This window comes from Sminthopsis crassicaudata, chromosome 3 (genome assembly GCF_048593235.1).
Source record: "Sminthopsis crassicaudata isolate SCR6 chromosome 3, ASM4859323v1, whole genome shotgun sequence".
Classification (NCBI taxonomy): domain Eukaryota; kingdom Metazoa; phylum Chordata; class Mammalia; order Dasyuromorphia; family Dasyuridae; genus Sminthopsis; species Sminthopsis crassicaudata.
Window position 1 is genome coordinate 122,228,262 of NC_133619.1, and position 18,995 is coordinate 122,247,256.

Below are 18,995 nucleotides of genomic sequence, written 5' to 3' on the forward strand. Positions count from 1 at the left end.
TAAACAATTAAAAATAATTTTATTGATAATTTCACTTTGTTTACCTAGCAAATAAGCACTTAGCAACTACAATAGTGGCCACTTTAAGTGACTGTAAAAAGCAAAATATATATTGTGTTATATATATATATATATATGTATATTTATATATATATATTGTTATTTTACATGGTTCTATACAACTTTATAAAGAAAACATTTGTTTACTTTCAGTTAGCTACAGAGTACCCTTACTAAGCCATGGGTTGCGTGCCTTCAAACATGCAATCTGGTGATACTTAGCTGGGTATGAGCCACAAATTAAGTAATACTGACATATTAGCAGGACATGACAAAGATTAGAAATATTTAAAATGTGTAAGCTACAATATAAATGCTACTCTTTGGGGCCAATACTATATTACAATGTTCTTGATGGTGAGGAATAAAGTTTTTTAGCTAAAGCATAATTTGGTCATTATTACATAAAGTAGCACCTTTCTGAACTTAGTTTCAGCAAAACCAAGAAGTCATCAATGCTTTTTTCCCCAGTCTTTATTATTACTTTGAAAATATCAAACTAGAATTTTCAGAAATTATTGGATATGATAATATTCTTAAAACAGTGCATATGCTCTTTGTGTGTGCAATCTCCAGGTTTGGCAAAATTCTTGTGCAATGGAGTTTAAGTCATGAATCACAGGGCATGAAAATGTAGCCGTGCCCAAGGATGCGTCGCTTAGCAAGGAATTAGTGCAGAGAAATAAAAATGGGTTACATAGGAGTAAAACACTATTGCTGCAATTTAAATATAAACAAAAATATGTAATGGACCTTTGAAAATAACTCTGAGCAATGGGTAATTTTGAATTTTCTGTTTCCCCCTTTTAAGGCACTGAATGTATTTTTATGATGCTAGGAGTGCAAGGCAGTGGCTGTGAATGCTAAGAGACAAGACCCATTGTGTGATATATAAATAGTATGCACATGACATGTGAATTACCCACATGGTGTTATTGTCATTTTTTCTTGGCCACATTGTCAGTTTTTGGTTTAGTTTATCATCAGTTTAGAAGCTGGCAGGAAGTTACATTAGTAGCTTATTTCCTACATGTGGTCCTGGTTACCAAAAAAAAAAAAAAAAAAAAAAAAAAAAAAAAATCTGTGATATTTTAGGAGTAAAAGGCAAAGCTCTTGGGTCCAATTCATTCCTGCAGGAGCTCTGAGAACATTTCAGTTTTTGCTATGCTGGAATTGAATTAGGATCTTTTGTATTTGTATCCACAATACAATGAAAACATCAGACTGAATAGGAATCTGTACCTTTTATTTTTCTTCCCATTCCACCTAATTTCTTTTCTCTCTCTTTCCTTCTATCCTTTTCTCTTGCTCATGTGGATATAGCAATTTAATGCTATTCATAATGAAGGCACTTTGCAGAGAAGATGAAAAATTTGATGAGAATTACAAAAGTCTGAGCCTTTAAAATTTTTAAAAGTATTTTTTGTTTGTAATGATAGTAAAGCATAATATCATTCTACATATTTTTTTGATGGTTACATTTTGAGGAAAAATGGGAAAACGTTTGAAGGCTACTAATTGCTTTGTGGGAAGAAGGTTAATAATTGATTGGAGTTTCAAATCCATTTTAGGATAATTTTAGTATTTTATTCATATATTATATACCTAAGAACTACTTAATTAGGACTATGGGACTATGTGGAACATGGAGTTGTCTTGTTTGCCATATGTATGCTTCTCCAGGCAATTCACCTTATGTTTGCTAGTAGCATCTCTCTTGTTTAAGGAAACTCATCTGGACCTGCCCTTAATTAGTCAACATGTACACCATCTAAATATTTATAGAACTCTAAACTAATCAAATGTAGCCTTAAACCACAGCTATGAAAGTGTAAGAGTCTTCTAAAAAAACAATCATAATCATCCTGGCAAGAATCTTAGATAGTTTTTTTCCTTTAAAGAGAATACTAAGTACATAAGAGTTCTCAAAGAGTTCAGTTCAAATAACAGTTCAAATCTTCCCTATTTCTCTTTGCTACATTTGATTCCATCTGCTCTATTTAAGGAATTTGAATGCATTTTGGGCCTATCACTTAGATGGCATTTTTTGAGTCTACTTTGGGATTAGTCAAGTATATCTTTAAGTATATCTTTAATCTTGAACAAAAGATACCAGCTAAACTTTACTTCACACATTTTCACCTTCTCTATCTAGTAATGATCTGTCTAGCCAGTAGTGTAACATTTGTAATAAAAAAAAAAGCAAAAACCAAAAAACCTGACATTTTTTCTTTTTAGGATTTTTTAAAGTCCTTATTGAATTACTTTATGCCTCTGACCTATTTGGTTAAGTCTATTCTTTTGTATCCTGTGTTGGATTCACATCAATTAGAAAATAACCTCTTCACTGAAAACTCTGCATGAATTCATGCTGAATAAAAAAGGCATATTAATCTACAGGAAGTTATTTAGAATTACATTGAAGTGCTAACTTCAAAGATTTTAAGTGCTGTGACAATGAGGTTCTCTTTCTTTTCTCTCTACTTTCCTTCATGTACTGTAAACAACTAAGAATACCATGAAGAAATATTAGTGTTACGAAAATCACTTTCTCACTAATTTTTTGTGCAAACACAAAACTGTTACTCCAAATGCCCCATTGCCTTAATCATTACAATTCTGTCCAAATCGAAGGAACTGCAGTTCAATGACTCCACCATTCTTCTTTCATGATGAACTGTATTTATTACTGGAGCGGAAGTTGTCATATCCATGATCATTTGCTTTGAACTTTAAGCAAGACTGCTTTTCCTCCAGGGACTGTTTTTCCTCAAAAGATTGGCACCAGCAACACAAGCATGACTGTCCAAAACAAAAATAAATTATTATCATACGCTTATACTAGTCAAATGTCAGAAGGTCTAACTGTGTGACTCTTTCTATCTTTAACAGAAAATCCAAAGACCACTTAATTTTTTTTTTTTCATACCCAGGAGTTTGTGGCAGACCTTACAAAGGAATCATAGCAGACATTCACCATCCCACCCGACTTTTATATTTTATCTCCAAATAGAACACATTTTAAATAAGACTGGCAGAAAAGAACAATTGGAAGAGAAGTGAGAACCCTCAAAATTTCCCTGAGAATCAGTTTCCTCAATTGTAATCAAAGGGGATTGATTCTTGATAGCCCTTCTAATACTATCTTTTTATGATTATTGAAAGAAGATATGATTTCATAAATTGAATTTGACTTAATAAAAGTAGAATATTTCATAAGTAGGATGGTGTATATGTAAAATGCATGAGCAGTCATCCTATAAAAGAAAAGAAGGTACTTTTCTTATCATTTATGTTGTTTTAGCCTAGAAACATTTGATTTAGAGAACAAATAATGATTATGAGTACCACAGATAAGAAATTTATTTATTTCTATAAAATTTCTTTTGGATGACTTGCTGAGATTATTATTATTATGAGTCTATTCAAGAATAGTGAAATTTAATTGAATTGAAATACTTTCCTAATCTAATTAGCTAAAGTTCATCTATTTCACTAGACCATGTTCCTGAAACCTGGAAACACTAGCCTTTATCCTTTGTGTTGTAAAGATGGTCCATCAGAAAAACTAAATGTTTCTGTTAGGTTCTCAAAGAGCTGTGATTATATAGCAAGAACCACGCCTCAGTAGAAAAAGGACACTATGTAACTAATTCCTGATTCTGGTTCATTGGGTTCTAATTCCATTTTGCCAACTCTGTCAGAGTTACATATTCACATGTGAAATCCTTGTTGATTTTAAGGGCACTTCTAGATATAAAAGAGATTAACTGTTTTAGAGAGAAGGGAAGAGAACATGATCAGAACATGATTTTTGTAAATAAAAGCCCTGACTGTGTTTTTATAACAAAAATCAGTCCTAATCCTGTAAAGTTCAGAGTTCTCTGTTGGAAAAAATGATGAATTTATAGACCCTATTTTTTAAGTCAGAAAGAATAATCTCCTTACCTTAAAGCAGTTTTTGAATCTTTTGCTCACCAAATATAGAGCTATTGGATTAATACAGGAATTCAGTGAAGCCATGTTGATGCCAATGTAATCCAGGACCAACAGAAAGCTGCAAAAATATCCCCAAAGCATGTCAGTGATAAGCACTGCTAACCCAAATATTCAACATATTGATGATAAATATTTTTTTAAGAAAAAAAAAAAAGGTTTTACTCAGAAATAGGTTTAATTTTTTATTGACCTTCATTCTTCCTTATAGCTCTTAGTTCTTACAATTCATTTCCTTTGAAAGTGCTTCTTTAAGCTTACTCATCTTCTCTCAAATGGAACAGAAGCTGAATACTAAGATGTTTTTATGCTCTTTCAGTCAAGAATGCAGAAAGGCACCCTTTCTTTCTACCAAAGTCATTACTCAGCAAGCCATACTCCCAAATAGCACTTAATCAGCCAGGTTCTTTCTATATAAAACAGCATTCTTACCTTAGAAGTTCACATCTGTTGGGATCATGTATGTCATAGATAGTGAGCTTCAGAATCCTGCTGAGGTGAAGAGGAAGCCAGCATAGAGCAAACACCAGCACCAGACAAAAAACGGTTTTGGCCACTTCACGTCTCTGAAAGGAAAGGAGAACCAATCTTTAGGGTGGAGTTTAGTTTAATCACCAGAAATGCTTTCCTAAAATAAAATAGTTGAGGTAGATTTATTTAAAAAGAACAAACACTGAAAAATATTTAGGATAATGAACTTTAAATCAAATAGTTATTCTAAATTAGAGTTAAAGAAATAGAACATCAGTTTGGAGACTCAACATTGGTTTTACCCAGGTTCTTTGAGGATAGGTATTCCATGCATGGGGCTCAGGAATCTTAAGGATTCTGTAGATAGATTCAGGGATTCCAGGAACTTGTATGGGACAGGTACACCTTTATTTTCACTGACCTTTTATTGAGATTTAGCATTTGGTTTAATTATTTTAAAATGTTATTGAGTAAAGGGGGACCAAGATGAAAAAAAAGGTGCATAACACCTGTTTTAGAATATGAAACATCCTTCAAAATCAGGAGTTCTTTACCTGAAATCTACAGACTGGTTTTGGATATATTTAAGATGTTCCATGAACTTGTATGGAAAAAAGAAAAAATCATATTGTTATTTTTTACTAACATTTTGCTTCCTTTGTAATATTATATATTTTGAGAATTTCAAAATATTATTCAGATATGATACAAAATGATTAAGGACCTTGTGCTAGTTTTTTTTCAGTTGTATAACTAAATCCATTTAGAACTTTCTTGGTAGATATACTATAGTTGTTTGACATTTCCATCTCCAGATCTTTTTATAGATGAGGAAACTGAAGCAAACAAGATTCAAGAAATTTGCCCAAGGTCACAGAAGTAGTTAAATATAGATTTGAACTCAGGTCTTCATGATTCCAAACCCAGTGCTCTATCCACTGTACCATTTGGCTGCCCTTGTGCTAGTTCAAAACTTTAAACTGCATAGGATCATAGATTATAAAGATAAAAGCAAAAGTGCTAGACACAAGGATTACAATTTGAGTCACACAAATTTGAGTAATTTACATCAAAATAAGAATAAGAAGTTCACATGCATCAGTCAGTTTTTGTTTTCTTACCTGCTTCAAGTGGTCATTTAAAGCGATTTGCATCCCACTTTTCTTCCTCAACATTTCACAGGTCATCAAAGTGTAGAAAAATGCAGTGATGGCCAAAGGCAAGCAGAAATAAAAGCTAAACAGCCACCAATCCTTAACTGACTTGTAAAACTAGAGGAAAAAAAGGAACACTATTAGTACCAAAATCAAATCCTCTTTTAAAGAAATTCTGTTATAGAAAAATTTGAAGTTATAAAATCAATAAATTCAGTCAGTGAATTCTGAGACTATGTTATAATATTAAATAGGATCCTGAGACACAAAGCTTGAGGGACTTTGACATAATTTAGTCCAACCATTTCCTTTTACAATTGAGAAAACAGACTCAGATAAATGAAGGGATTTGCCTAGGATACTGCTATGGCAAATCTGGGGACTTGTTATCAGCAGAGATCTGAATTTGCATTCCACATTCACTGAGTGACCAAGGAAATCAATTAGCCTCTCAGCCTCAGTTTCCTCATCTGTAAAATGGGGTCAATGACATTTACAAAGTTTGGTTCACAGATTGTGGTAAAGGAAGTACTTTTTAACCTCAATCAACTCTTCAATCTATAAAATCAATCCCCTCACAAGAAAGTCATTCTGTTTTATGACTTCTTCCTCTTGTCCCTTTCTTGAACTGTCTTCAAAAGAGATTTTTTTTCTTTGCAAGCATTTTCAGAGTGAGGATTTAAAAAAACAAACAAAAAACCCCATAAGCCACGAGTACTTTTTTTTTAATTAAAGATTTTTATTTTTCAAAACATATGCATAGATAATTCTGCAACATTAGCCCTTGCAAAACCTTATGTTTCAGTTTTCTCCTCCTTTTCCCATCCCCCTCCCCTAGATAGCAAGTAGTCCAATATATGTAAAAGATGGTAGAAATATATGTTAAATCATATATATATATATATATATATATATATATATATATATATATATATATATATATATATATATATATATATGTATGTATGTATATGTATATATATATGTATATAGATGAAGAAAATAAAATACAAGCAAACAACAAACAAAAAGAGGGAGAATATTATGTTGTGAACCACACTCAGTTCCCATAATCTTCTCTCTGGGTGTAGATGGCTCTTTTGATCACAAGACCATTGGAATTGGTCTGAATCATCTCATTGTTGAAGAGAGCCATGCACATCAGAATTAATCATCATCTAATATTGCTGTTCCTGTGCACAATGATCTCCTGGTTCTGCTCATTTCACTTCCATTTCATGAAAGTCTCCCCAGGCCTCTCTGAAATCATCCTGCTTATCATTCCTTATAGAACAATAATATTGCATAACATTCATATACCATAACTTATTCAATCATTCCCCAACTGATGGGCATCCACTCAGTTTCCAGTTTCTTGCTGTTACAAAGTGGCTGCCACAAACATTTTTGCACATGTGGGTCCCTTTCCCTCCTTTCAGATCTCTTTGGGATATAACATAAGCCCAGTAGAAACACTGCTAGGTCAAAAGGTGTGAATAGTTTGATAACTCTTTGGGCATAGTTCAAAATTCTCCATGAATACTTTGTTCAATGAGAAAAGGAAATAAAGTACCATTTCTTTCTTCAATTATCCATACTTTTATCCTGTGCAAAAGACAAATAATTTATTTTCTACAAAGAAACAACAAAAGGGAAATAATATTGCAGGTCTTTATATCATGATGGTTTCCCATATATGACCCTGAAAGTCAGAGGATTGAAGATTTGATATTTAGCTTCTGGGAGTCAGAGTCACATCTCTTTACCAAAATATTCTTTTAATAAAGAAAAATAATTTTATTTAATTTTAGTTTTTAGTTTTAGCTTTGGGGATGAAATAAAAAAAAGAGAGAGCAGGTATTCATATTACCAATCAGAAACCATTTTTAAGGTTGGATTCAGAACCCAAATGTTCTCTTCATTTGCTTTCTCTGATTCTGCTTTAATGTTGGCTACACAACATTTCCTTATGTCAATTATTTGTCTGAATACACAAGCCACATTCAAACCTAATAAATTTTAATTTCTCTAGTTTTAGAAGTGATCACAGATATATGATCTATGTTCTGTGTTAGTCCCTGTGTTAGTCCTCTTGTTATCCCCTCCAGTTAGTTCTTTTAACTATAAATGTGCTGGGCCACAGTGTGACACATTTTGTTGCAATTATGATGCAAGCCATAATCTATTATGAGGTACTATAGTAATCTTGTTTTGCAGATGGGGCACAAGTGGTGATGGTAGCATTGAGAAACAAAACATGTAAACATTGAAGGAACAAGCATAGTTTTGTAAAACATACATCATATTTACCTGTGTAAAGGAAGTTTTCTGATGAGGAAGAAGCAAGCAAATTCGAAGGTACTTTCCTTTGTATTCCATAGTAATCATATCAAAAGCAATAGCTTCAGGGACAGCCAGAACAACTGAAACAACCCAAATTAAAACAATTTCCACTGCAGTCCATTTGGGCACTCCAATTCCTTTAATTCGGCTCCAGGAAGCAACAGCTCGATACCTTAGGATCAACACATAGAACACTTAAAGCTGAGAGATTGATCATAATATATCAATATAGTCTTTTAAACTTCTCTCTCCATTTCAGCTAGTAATTGAACATTTACAGTATTGTTAGCTTAGATACAATATCTCACCTGTCAATACTTAGAGCGCATAAACTGAGTACTGTGATGCCCACAGAGGCCTTCTGAATGAAAGGGACCAGCTTGCACATTTCAACTCCAAAGGGCCAATCCTCTGCGAGCAGCTGCATTGAGAAAATATAAAGATAGGTTATGTATAATTTCATAAGGTACCTTTTGAACTGAGTTTGCTTCAACATGTAGCAAAGCCTTTTTTTTCCCCCAATGTATTTTATGTACAGGTGGACAGCAGAAACTCAGGTACTTACTTATTCTTCTCATAGAATAGCCTTTGAAAAGCACTGCAGTTCAATATATGGAAAAGGGGAATGTTAGAGAGAAAAGTGAAAATTCAGCTTGGCTCTCGCTTTTGGGAATTAATTATGAATATATCCTTAGTTCATTTTTAAGATCTAAACAAGAAGTATCCCTTCTTAAAAGTGGTCAAGATTGTCACATGAATGAAGGTTAAGATAGAACAATTAAGATAAATCTGTCAAAATTTATATAATGTTCCTCTAAGTAAGTGTGTGTGTGTGTGTGTGTGTGTGTGTGTGTGTGTGTGTGTTAGAGGCAGTTAATTGGCTCAGTGGATAGAATTCTGGGCCTGGAATAAGGGAGATCTGAGTTCAAATCCTGCTTTAGATATTTAATAGCTATTACTAGACAAGTTATTTAGTCACTGTTTAACTTAATCCATTAGAGAAGGAAATAACAAACCCCTACAGTATAAATAGTATGGTCCATGGTGTCATGAAAAGTCAAACACAACTGAATGCTTGAACAATAAAAGTAAGCAAACACAGATACATATGTATATTTCTTTCTTTCTCTGGCTATATCTATATATCTCTATCTTTATCTATCTATTTATTTATTTAGAGAGAGAATTAGAGGGGGGAAGGGAAGAAGAGAGGGAAGAGAGGGAGAGAGGGAGAGGAGAAAGAATGTGAGAAAGGTGTGTAAGAGAGAGGGAGGACATTGGATAAAATAAAAGGAAAGAGCAAAATCTGAGTTCAGGTCAGATTTCTTACATATTTGGCCATAGGCAAGCAATTTTATTTCTTAATGACTCTAGATTGTAATTTATAAAGCAGTTACTAATCTTTATCAGCAAATAGCAGGTTTTTCTCCTCATTGAAAAATCCCTAAAGCCACACCAATGTTTTATCCAAATATCATCATTATCATCATTATCATCATCATCTTCTTCTTTCTTCTTCTCCTCTTCTACTTCCTCCTCCTCCTCCTCTTCCTCCTCCTTCTCCTCCTCCTCCTCCTCCTCTTCCTCCTTCTTTTTCCTCTTCTTCTTCTTCTCCAACTCTTCCTCCTCCTTTTTCTTCCCTTCCTCTTTCTCCTTCTCCCTCTTCTGTTTCTCTTTGACTTTGTCTCTCCAATCCTTTCCCTGCCTTTCCCTTTTTTCTTTTTCTCCCTCTTTCTTTTTCTGTCTCTTTCTCCCTCTCCCTTCTATTTCTCAATTATAAATAGAAAGAAAATAAAAAATACGTGGATTTATCATGTTTAGGGCAAACAACAGAATTTTCTTTGGGACAATTGGGTAAGTATCAGACATTGGCAATGAATCACTTTAGGTGAACATCTGGATTAAATATTCATGGAGTTTTCAATACAAAGGGAACTATTTCCAGGCTCTGATTTTAAAAAAAATTAAAAAATAACTATTCTTTCACCCTCACCAAAGAAAGAAAGAAAATTTTCTTTGGAAATGTTGTGGTTAGGTCTTATTTTGTTTTCCCCAATGCAGCATTTTCTTGTGGTGGTGTTTTAATTTAATTTTTTTCAATTTATAAAAATCTACCTCCCGACATATGGAAAAAGGTAAAAAAAGAAAAACTTTTAAGAAATATGCATAGTAAAGTAAAATAAATTTCTACTAACTAATGAACCAAATTCCCTGAATTTTTTCAAGATTGGGTGAATGACATTATATTCAATACTTAATCTGATGTTAGTAAATGAGGGTTTTTTGATCATACTTAAGTGAGTAAAAATTGAACCAGTTTTACTTCTGGGAAAGAAAGGGAAAAAAGAAAGAAATGTTTATTACACAACTATTAGGTACCAGGTTATCATATTAAGATCCATTACAAATATGATTTCATTGATCCTTGCAGCAATCTGGAAGGTGGGTGATATTATTCTCATTTTACAGTTGAGAAACCTGAGGCAGACAGAGGATCATAAAACTTATAAGTATTTTAAGTTGAATTTGAATTGGGGAATCCCTGACTTCGAGTCTAGAGCTCAATCCACTTCTAGTTTTACTTCTAGATTGGAACTGGTTTGTTGCTATTAAGATTTGATGTGAAGCAAATACAAATTGCTCTTCATCTGCTTGTTAAGAGACAACTCAATCCAACATCCCTTATTTTACTTAGAAAAAATAAAGTTCAAATCACTAGTAAAGGATCTGTTAGATCAACATCTTGTGATTTCATAGGTGTAAGGCCACTAGATGATAAAGTAGAAAAAGTACTAGCCCTGGAGTAGAGCGACCCAATTTCAAATATTTCCTTATTTAACCCTTACTTAACCCCATTTGCTTGAGTTTCCACTTCTGTGAAATGAACTGGAGAAGGAAATGGCAAAGGACTTCAGTGTTTTTGCCAAGAAAACCCCAGATGAAATCACAAAGAATTGGACCCAACTGAACAACGTGTACAAAGAAACTCAAGGTAAAGAAATTCCCTGTACTAATTAATGCATATAAACAACTATTCTGCAATTTAGAACCTGAGAGAATCATCTGGGGTTACTTAGAGCTTTGGTGACTTGCCTTGGGTTACATAGTTAAGATAGGGACAGGATTTGAACCCATGCTTCTCGAAGCCTAAAATTAACTGTCTCCACTCAACTTTGCCCTAAATATATGCTTGACACATTTGTTCAATTAAATTAGACTGGACGTGATAAATATGGGGTCTTCTTTGAAGAAGCACTAAAAAAAGAGATACTGCTTTCTACAAAGTTCTCTAACAAACAGAAACAGTAGGATTAGACAAAGCTTTAGAAACAAACAGGTTTGTGTCTAGAGGATGCTGAATTCTCCAGATGAAAGTCTACACACATACACATGCACACATATACTTGTGTATTTATATACATATATATATATACACATATGTATATGTATATATATGCATATATATTTATGTATGTTTACACATGCGCGCACGCGCACACACACACACACACACACACACACACATATATATTAAATAAGCATTCTGACTCAATCAACCATCTGAACATTTTATCTACATGACACCAAAATATCTGGATGTCCAAATCAAAAAATTTTATTTCCTCTCCAAATAATCTCCAATAAATATGGACATTATAGTGATTTGTGAGTGAATACCGTTACTAGAGAATTCAAATATAAGGGAAATATTGGGTGGAAACAATCCAGTCTCATGAAAAAGGGCTCAATTAGCAGAATTGAGATCTTATTTCAAGGCTGAATTGATCTGGGTTGCTATTCTTTCAGGGATCCTATTTTCTTTGGCTCATTGCTCTTTGTACCAGCTGGAGGTCTGTATCACACAGCCTCTGACCTGAAACTATCATAGTGAAAAAAAAAAAAAGCAAACTAAAAATTTTTAACACTCTCACTACAACTTATTAACAATAGGTAACAATGTCACAGTTTTCTTGGTTCTCTTCCTATCCTATAGGAAAAAAGCCTAAAATCTTTCTAGCTGGTAAATTCTTACTCTGCTAAACTTCAATAGGATCCTGCATTCCAGAGCCTCTTCTTATTGTACCCATTCACTTTATCTTCAAACTTATATACACCAAATAGAAATATAAGATTAGAATTGAGTAAATATTACTACAGTATTTTGTTTTTGCTCAATTGTTTTCAATCACATTCAACTCTTTGTTTCCCCATTTGGAGTTCTTTTGGCAAAGATACTAGAGTGGCTTGCTATTTCCTTTTCTAGATCTTTTTACAAATGAAGAAACTGAGAAAAGCAGAGTTAGGTGACTCATCTAGGGTCATACATCTAGTGTCCCTGAAGCAAGATTTGAATTCCTGTCTCCCTAACTCCAGGCTTAGCACTCTATCCACCACATCACTTAGCTGCCCTCTTCCATTTAGGAAGAATTTGGTTTTGTTTTGTTTTGTTTTGTTTTGTTGTTGTTGTTTTATTTATTGGTGAGGCAACTAGAGTTAAGTGACTTGCCTAAAATGAAGTGTCTTAAGCTGGATTTTGAATTCAGGTCCTCTTGACTTCAGGGTTGGGGCTCTATTCATTATACCATTAGCTGCTCCAAGAATTAGTATGGCATAGTTGATACAGTTTGCCCCAAAGCAGGAAGTCCTAGGTTCAAGTGCCACTTTTGACCCTGAAAAGTCATAATTTTTCAAGGTTCCAGTCAACTTCTAAGAAATGAGTTTGGGAAAAGGATTTTGACCTTTGTTTGTAAGGCAGTCCTTTTACTTGGGAATTTTCTAAATCACTCATTTAGTCCCTATCTTTTTTTTTCCCTAACTATCAGTAATAAGCAGCTGTTTGAACTCTCTGAAAAGTTTCCTTGCCAAATCTGACAGCATATGACATGACCGTTACTCTCTACAATTGCTCATGTCTCTTGGTCTAAAGGTCTGGAGCAGCAGAAGCTTTGGGTTATATCAATGCTAAGAATATGGTTAAGATGCAGATGATTCCTAAATTGAGGCAAACATCCTTGCAAGGTAAAGGACTGAGTGATCTGGCAAGATGTCACAATACAACCTATAAGAGTTCCCTAAAATTTAACAGGAAACAGCATTCACCTCCTAGGTTATATTGATGACCAGAACCAATTTCTTCCACCTTCCATTGACCAGAATATGATAGTTCCTAGGACTTGGTGACTTCTTTTAATAGGACCAGTTTTTCAAGAGAGGTGAGCAACAGCCCAATTTTTATTTTCAAAATATCTTGAAAATATTCCATTCCTTTTCCCCCCTCAACCCTGGGAAGAAACTATTCTATTTCCTTATTTCTCAGGTGGAAATAAAAACTATTCTCATTTTTTCTCTCACTATTCAATGGAAATATCCATTAACAACTGGAATCAAAATTCTGCTTACAGAGGCTCTTTAGAACCTTCTGAAACATTCAGCTACCTTAAGTTTATATGAGTGGGGGGAAAGATTGAGTTAAATCACCACAAATAACAAAATAATACCTCACATTTATATAACCCTTTTAAGATTTAGTAAACAATTTTTAAAGAAAAATCCAGTGAAATAGGTAATTTAAAATAGGGATACTATCCCCATTTTGAAGAAAAAGAAATTAAAGATTCAGGGAAAATGTGCCAGAAATTGTCCATGTTAATAAGTTAGTAAGAATTAGAGATGAATTTCGAACTCAGATCTCCTGATGAAATGTTTTTCACTTTCCAGAAAAGGTTCATACAACCACTGATTTAGAGTTGGAAGAAATCTTTGTGGTCTTTTATAGAAGAACAAACTGAGGCACAGAGAAGCTAAATGTCTTGGCACATAGATATTAAGTAGAAAATACAGGATTTATTCTCAGATTCTCTGATTCCTTACCCAGAATTCTTTCCATTTCAAAACAAAGCCTTGATTATCTGAAAGTTTTCTAAATAGTGTAAAGTACTAGTACATTTCTATGTTTAGTCATGTGAAGCAAATCTGGATTCTCCCCAAAGCTAAGTTTGAATAGGTATTTGAGCTAGAATTCTTCACTGATACTACTATCTATCTGTCTGTCTATCTATCTATCTATCTATCTATCTATCTAGATCTATCTAGCTAGCTATACATCTGTTTCCAATCTAATAAGCTCTTTAGCCATTGGTTATTGTACTTATATGGTCTAGGAGTTGGGCAGCATAGTGTTGACTAATCTTGAATATGGTCCATGCTCATATTGATACTAAGTTTTTCCTTAAAGTTAATGTAGTTCTTAACACTTTTTTTTATGTGCGAAAAATCCCCAAACAAAAACAGATTAACAGTAACAAATTAGGCATTCTCTATTAATCTCTGGCTGCTGAATCCTTCTAACTTTGAAATTGGAAATGTTGTTGCTTTGCTCCAGGAAGGAAGAATGCTCACATATATTTTTTAAAGTTCTGCATATTATTAAAGCTATTAATTTTTAATGATACTTAACATAAATATTGTATAATTTTCTATTCTTCTTCAACACATTCTTCCACAAGCTCAATAGTGACTCACAAACTCAGATTTCTTTTCTTTTTTCTTTTTCTATTTTCTTTTCTCCCCCTTTTCTTTTTAATTAAAAAAAAAAACCACACATTCATGGTAAAATTAAGTAGGGGGGAAATATCATTAAAAGATGGTTAATGCAAAAAGGAATCAAGCTTTATAAAGTCAGGAAATGCTAAAATTAACAAGCTTTCACTAATCAATGTCACTGTTTTCACGGACTATACATGTTACTTTCCTTTCCTGTTTTTCTTATTCAGTGTATACAGTGATATAGGGCCATTTGTGGTTTTCTAAACATTCCATCAAAAATCTACCATTAACAAGTGATTCCATGCCTGCCATCTAGGGGAAGGGGTGGAGGGAAGGAGGGGAAAAATTAGGAACAGAAGGGAGTACAAACGTTAATGTTGTAAAAAAAAAAAAAAAAAAAAAAAAAAACTACCTATGCATATGTACTGTAAAAAAATGTTATAATTATAAATTAATAAAAAAAAAAAAACAAGTGATTCCATAGGCAGACATCTCAAATGCTACCATATCTACTTATTACCAAGCTTTTTCTTTTCTTACTCCATCTGTTAGTTTTTATAATGATTTGAAGATAAAATATATCTAGCTTTGTGTGTTTTATGAAACAGTCTCACCCTTGAAAATGACAGCCATACTTAGTGACTCTGAACTTAGGGCTGGGATCCTGAGATAGAGTTTTGGAGAGAGTTAAACCTTCTAGAAAGACTGGAAGAGGTGAAACTCATAGCTATTAATTATCAGTTTTCTCCCACTAGCATACACTCCCCCTTAACCTAAAACCTGTCAGAGAAACTGCTGTTATATTACAGAACCTACTATTTCATCACTATCTAATGGAATTCTACAGGGAATTTTAATTGCTTGAGGGAGTCTGTCCAGGGTGAAGATGGATATATAAAATATGAAGAAAATATTATTAAGAGATGACTTACTAAGTAAAAATTTGCTTTTATAAGCATATGGATGATACTTGTATTTATAGGTATTCATGTAGGTTTAATATTTCTGTGATGTATGAACTCTATTTTTAAAATAACATTGTATAAAAATATTGATAGGCAAAATTAGGGAGAATGAAAATGTTTCCATTCACTAATTTTTGGAAAGGGTATTCCTTTGTTGTTTTTATCTTGACTTCCTGCAGGAGATAAAAATTTTTTTAAAGAATTTTTGCCATTTTTCCAATTAGTACAATTTATTCTAGCACATTAGTATTCCATATAGTTCTTTTTCAGTTACAACTACAGCTACTGGAGATGAATAAGCTTCCAGTGAATTACAGTAAGATTTTTTTCTGAACCTTATCAAAGCTATAAATGCCTGGAAAAGGAAGCCGGATGGTGATATAATTAGATAAGAGATGGGTATGGGTGGCTTTTCCCCTCAATTCATGTTCAGGAGATCTAGAACCAGGTTCCCACTATATTTGGTGGATCTCATAGGAAAATTTACAAGAAGATATGAATCAGTGCTTAGACAGAAGTCCAGAGACCCTGATTCATCACATAATTGATCTCAGGACATGTTTCTTTCCATTGAGCCATTTAACAAGAAAACTCCAGGACCTGACTAATGTATAAGCATTTTGACATCTGCCCTGCCATTGAATGTGTACTCATCTTCTGCCATTGTATAACTTGCTTAAGGAATGAAAATCAGCATTACCGCCAACATTACTGCTGGTATATGCTAGCATATATGCTAGTTTTCCAAATGGGGCCATGAGAGTCACACATGACTGAAAAATGATTGAACACACAACTGGTACTCTATGTGTTAGATAGAGGTTCCCCTTAACTATATCTAGAAAATAAAAATCAAAGCATATCTATACCTTCTCCCAACAGCCATCATAATAGAAATGTTGTTTATGCCAGAATAGGGGAAACAACCCTATCTTTCTCACCACATAAATATAGATTATGACATGCCCTTCTAATACACATATTAGAAGGAAGTCACCATAAGAAGGAAGTCACCATATGTATTTTTTTAAATATCTCAAGGATTATTTGTTTAATTGCATGGGTACTTTCTCTACAACCTCTCTAGATATGTGTGAGTTTCTATGGTTCAATAATCATAACTTAACCACATAACTAATCTATTCTTCTGAGGAAAGACTGTAGAGCTCATCCCTGAGTCCATGTTCAGTTTCACAATATTTTAAAAATTTCAAAAATGTCTACAGCATAAGATTATGACCACAGTTTCTTATCCAAACTGGCTCCCCTAATAAAAACCATGATTCGATTTGTTTACTAAAATACTTGCACAATTAAATCTTAGTAAAGGAATTTTCAAACTTTTTAAAGCCAAACAGTCTTTATATTAATGATGATGATAAAAAGAGATGAAAAAAGGCAGAAACTTTATCAAGCTGTAAAATACAGTGTTTGCTTTCTGGACCATTTCTTGATTGCACTTGGAAACATATATTGCACTAAAACAGATAAAGATGAAAATGTCATTTCAACACAAAAAAAGAAAGAGGAAATTAGGCTATAGTGTATTTGGGCAAATGGTGTAACCACCTTTTCTTCTCTCCTTTCCCTCATTGAAGCTCCTTGAAGGTAGGTATTGTTTCTTTTTTAATCTTTGTTCTCCTAGCAGCTACACAGTGCTTTGACATAGTATTTGATTAATAAATAATTGAATTAAATGGGTTGTTATATTATAAATATTAATATATGTCACTGAGAAGAGGGGATTGTTTTAACATACTAGCAACATTAGCATATCAGCTTAGATTTCTTTATTAAACTGAAAAAGTGATACTGAATAGAAATAAACATTCCAAGGGAGTGGAATATAAATAGGAAAGAGAAGGTTTTTTTTTTTTTTTTTTTTCCCTCCTAGGGAACCAGTGATGATCTAAAGCATTATAGAAAGCTGTTGGGAAGATAGGTTTGGGTGAGCAAGACAATGCTCAAGGGCTACCTGTTCATGGCAAAATGGTATGTTATTGAAAAACATTTCATTTTTTCTTAAAAGATATTTTCAAATTGAAATGACTAAGGTAAATTTTTATATGGTGGCAGACGTCATAAAAATACTATATCAGAAATTTTTTAGCTGAAAGAAGAAAGGGTGGTTATAGAAACAACACTCTAATTGCAATTAAAAAACTAATCTTGAATCTGACAATCTAATTGTATATGACCTATGTCATTCCCTCCTCTTTTTTAGTGTCTCACATGTTGATCAAATGAGTTTGACTAGATAAGGTGTGCTTAGTTTGGAGTTATAAATATATGTGCATAAACTTTTTAATATCAACTTTTATATTGAGAATATTATAAAATGTATTATATATCTTGAGATATATATTATAATAAAAGTTGATTTAAGTGGATATAGCTATATGGAAGTTTATATATAAAGTAGTATAATAAAATTTTAAAATATAGTATATATGTAGATGATGTAAACATAACTATCTATATCTTGATTTTACTTTAATTGACATTTTTTTAATCTTAAGCATTTTATTGTACATATTTAAAAACATTCTGAGATGTGATTCATAGGACTCATTAGAGTGTTAAAGAGTTTTATTATAGGAAAAACATTAAGAACTTGATGAAATGATCTCTTAGGTTCCTTATGCCTTTAAAATCCAGTATCAGTTGATAAAGTTAATTCTATACTTTCTCAAATCTACTATAAACATTTTTATTATTCTGCTATCTTTAAATGTGTTCACAGGTGAAAAGAAAGAAACAGAAATTTAGATCCACATTTTAAAGGAAAGCAAAATTAGACCACTGGAGAGTTCTTCAGTTAAAGTGGTACTATTCATTGTATATACCATTCTCATAAACACAGCTAGTCTCTTCTTGTATTTCAAAACTATTAAAGAGAATGTTTCACATTATAAATTATTTCTTGAATCTTATTTCAACCCATGTTTGATCCTGTCAACACCACTTAAAAATGTTTAATCATTTATTAGCTTGTGACATGTTTTTCTAAATAAAATCAACTATAGCATAATGGGCATACATACATAACCATATATAGTCAGTTATTTGTCTTTTGGAAAAGCAAGATCACAGATCCCTGGATCAGAGACACAGTGCAAACTGAATTACACAATCCTCCCTCTGTTAGCTTTGAAAATATTATTCAATCTTGCTTGTATAGTTCAGAGTAAGGAAGGAAGGAACAGTTTAAAAAAACAAAATCATTTTGTTTGACAGATAAGAAATCCCATATAATGCTTAACAGTTTGATGAGACTTAGGGACTTTAAAGTCTATGTTTTAGTAAAATTCTTTGTTTTCTGTACTCATGACAAATTTGGCTAATTTTATTTTTCCAAAATAAATATGTTTGCTTTATTTTGTCAGTTTTATTCTTTTTCACTCTCAAAAATATGTTACTGAACAAATTTCCTGAGTGTGAAGTGCCTAAATAGGAAGTG

General features: G+C 32.8%; 1 protein-coding gene across 2 annotated transcripts in view; it reads right to left on the minus strand.

Annotated features, from left to right (window-relative positions):
• Nucleotides 1–2,528: 2,528 nt before the first annotated feature.
• Nucleotides 2,529–18,995, minus strand: part of EDNRB (endothelin receptor type B) — a 154,012-nt gene continuing 137,545 nt past the window's right edge. For both annotated transcript variants that reach the window (XM_074299316.1, XM_074299317.1), the window contains 6 exons: nucleotides 8,333–8,445; nucleotides 7,992–8,196; nucleotides 5,649–5,798; nucleotides 4,489–4,622; nucleotides 4,009–4,117; nucleotides 2,529–2,862 (listed from right to left, as the gene is read on the minus strand). In XM_074299316.1, coding sequence (XP_074155417.1) covers nucleotides 2,728–2,862; nucleotides 4,009–4,117; nucleotides 4,489–4,622; nucleotides 5,649–5,798; nucleotides 7,992–8,196; nucleotides 8,333–8,445 — 846 coding nt within the window. In that variant the 3' untranslated portion in view covers nucleotides 2,529–2,727. The remainder of the gene's footprint in view (nucleotides 2,863–4,008; nucleotides 4,118–4,488; nucleotides 4,623–5,648; nucleotides 5,799–7,991; nucleotides 8,197–8,332; nucleotides 8,446–18,995) is intronic.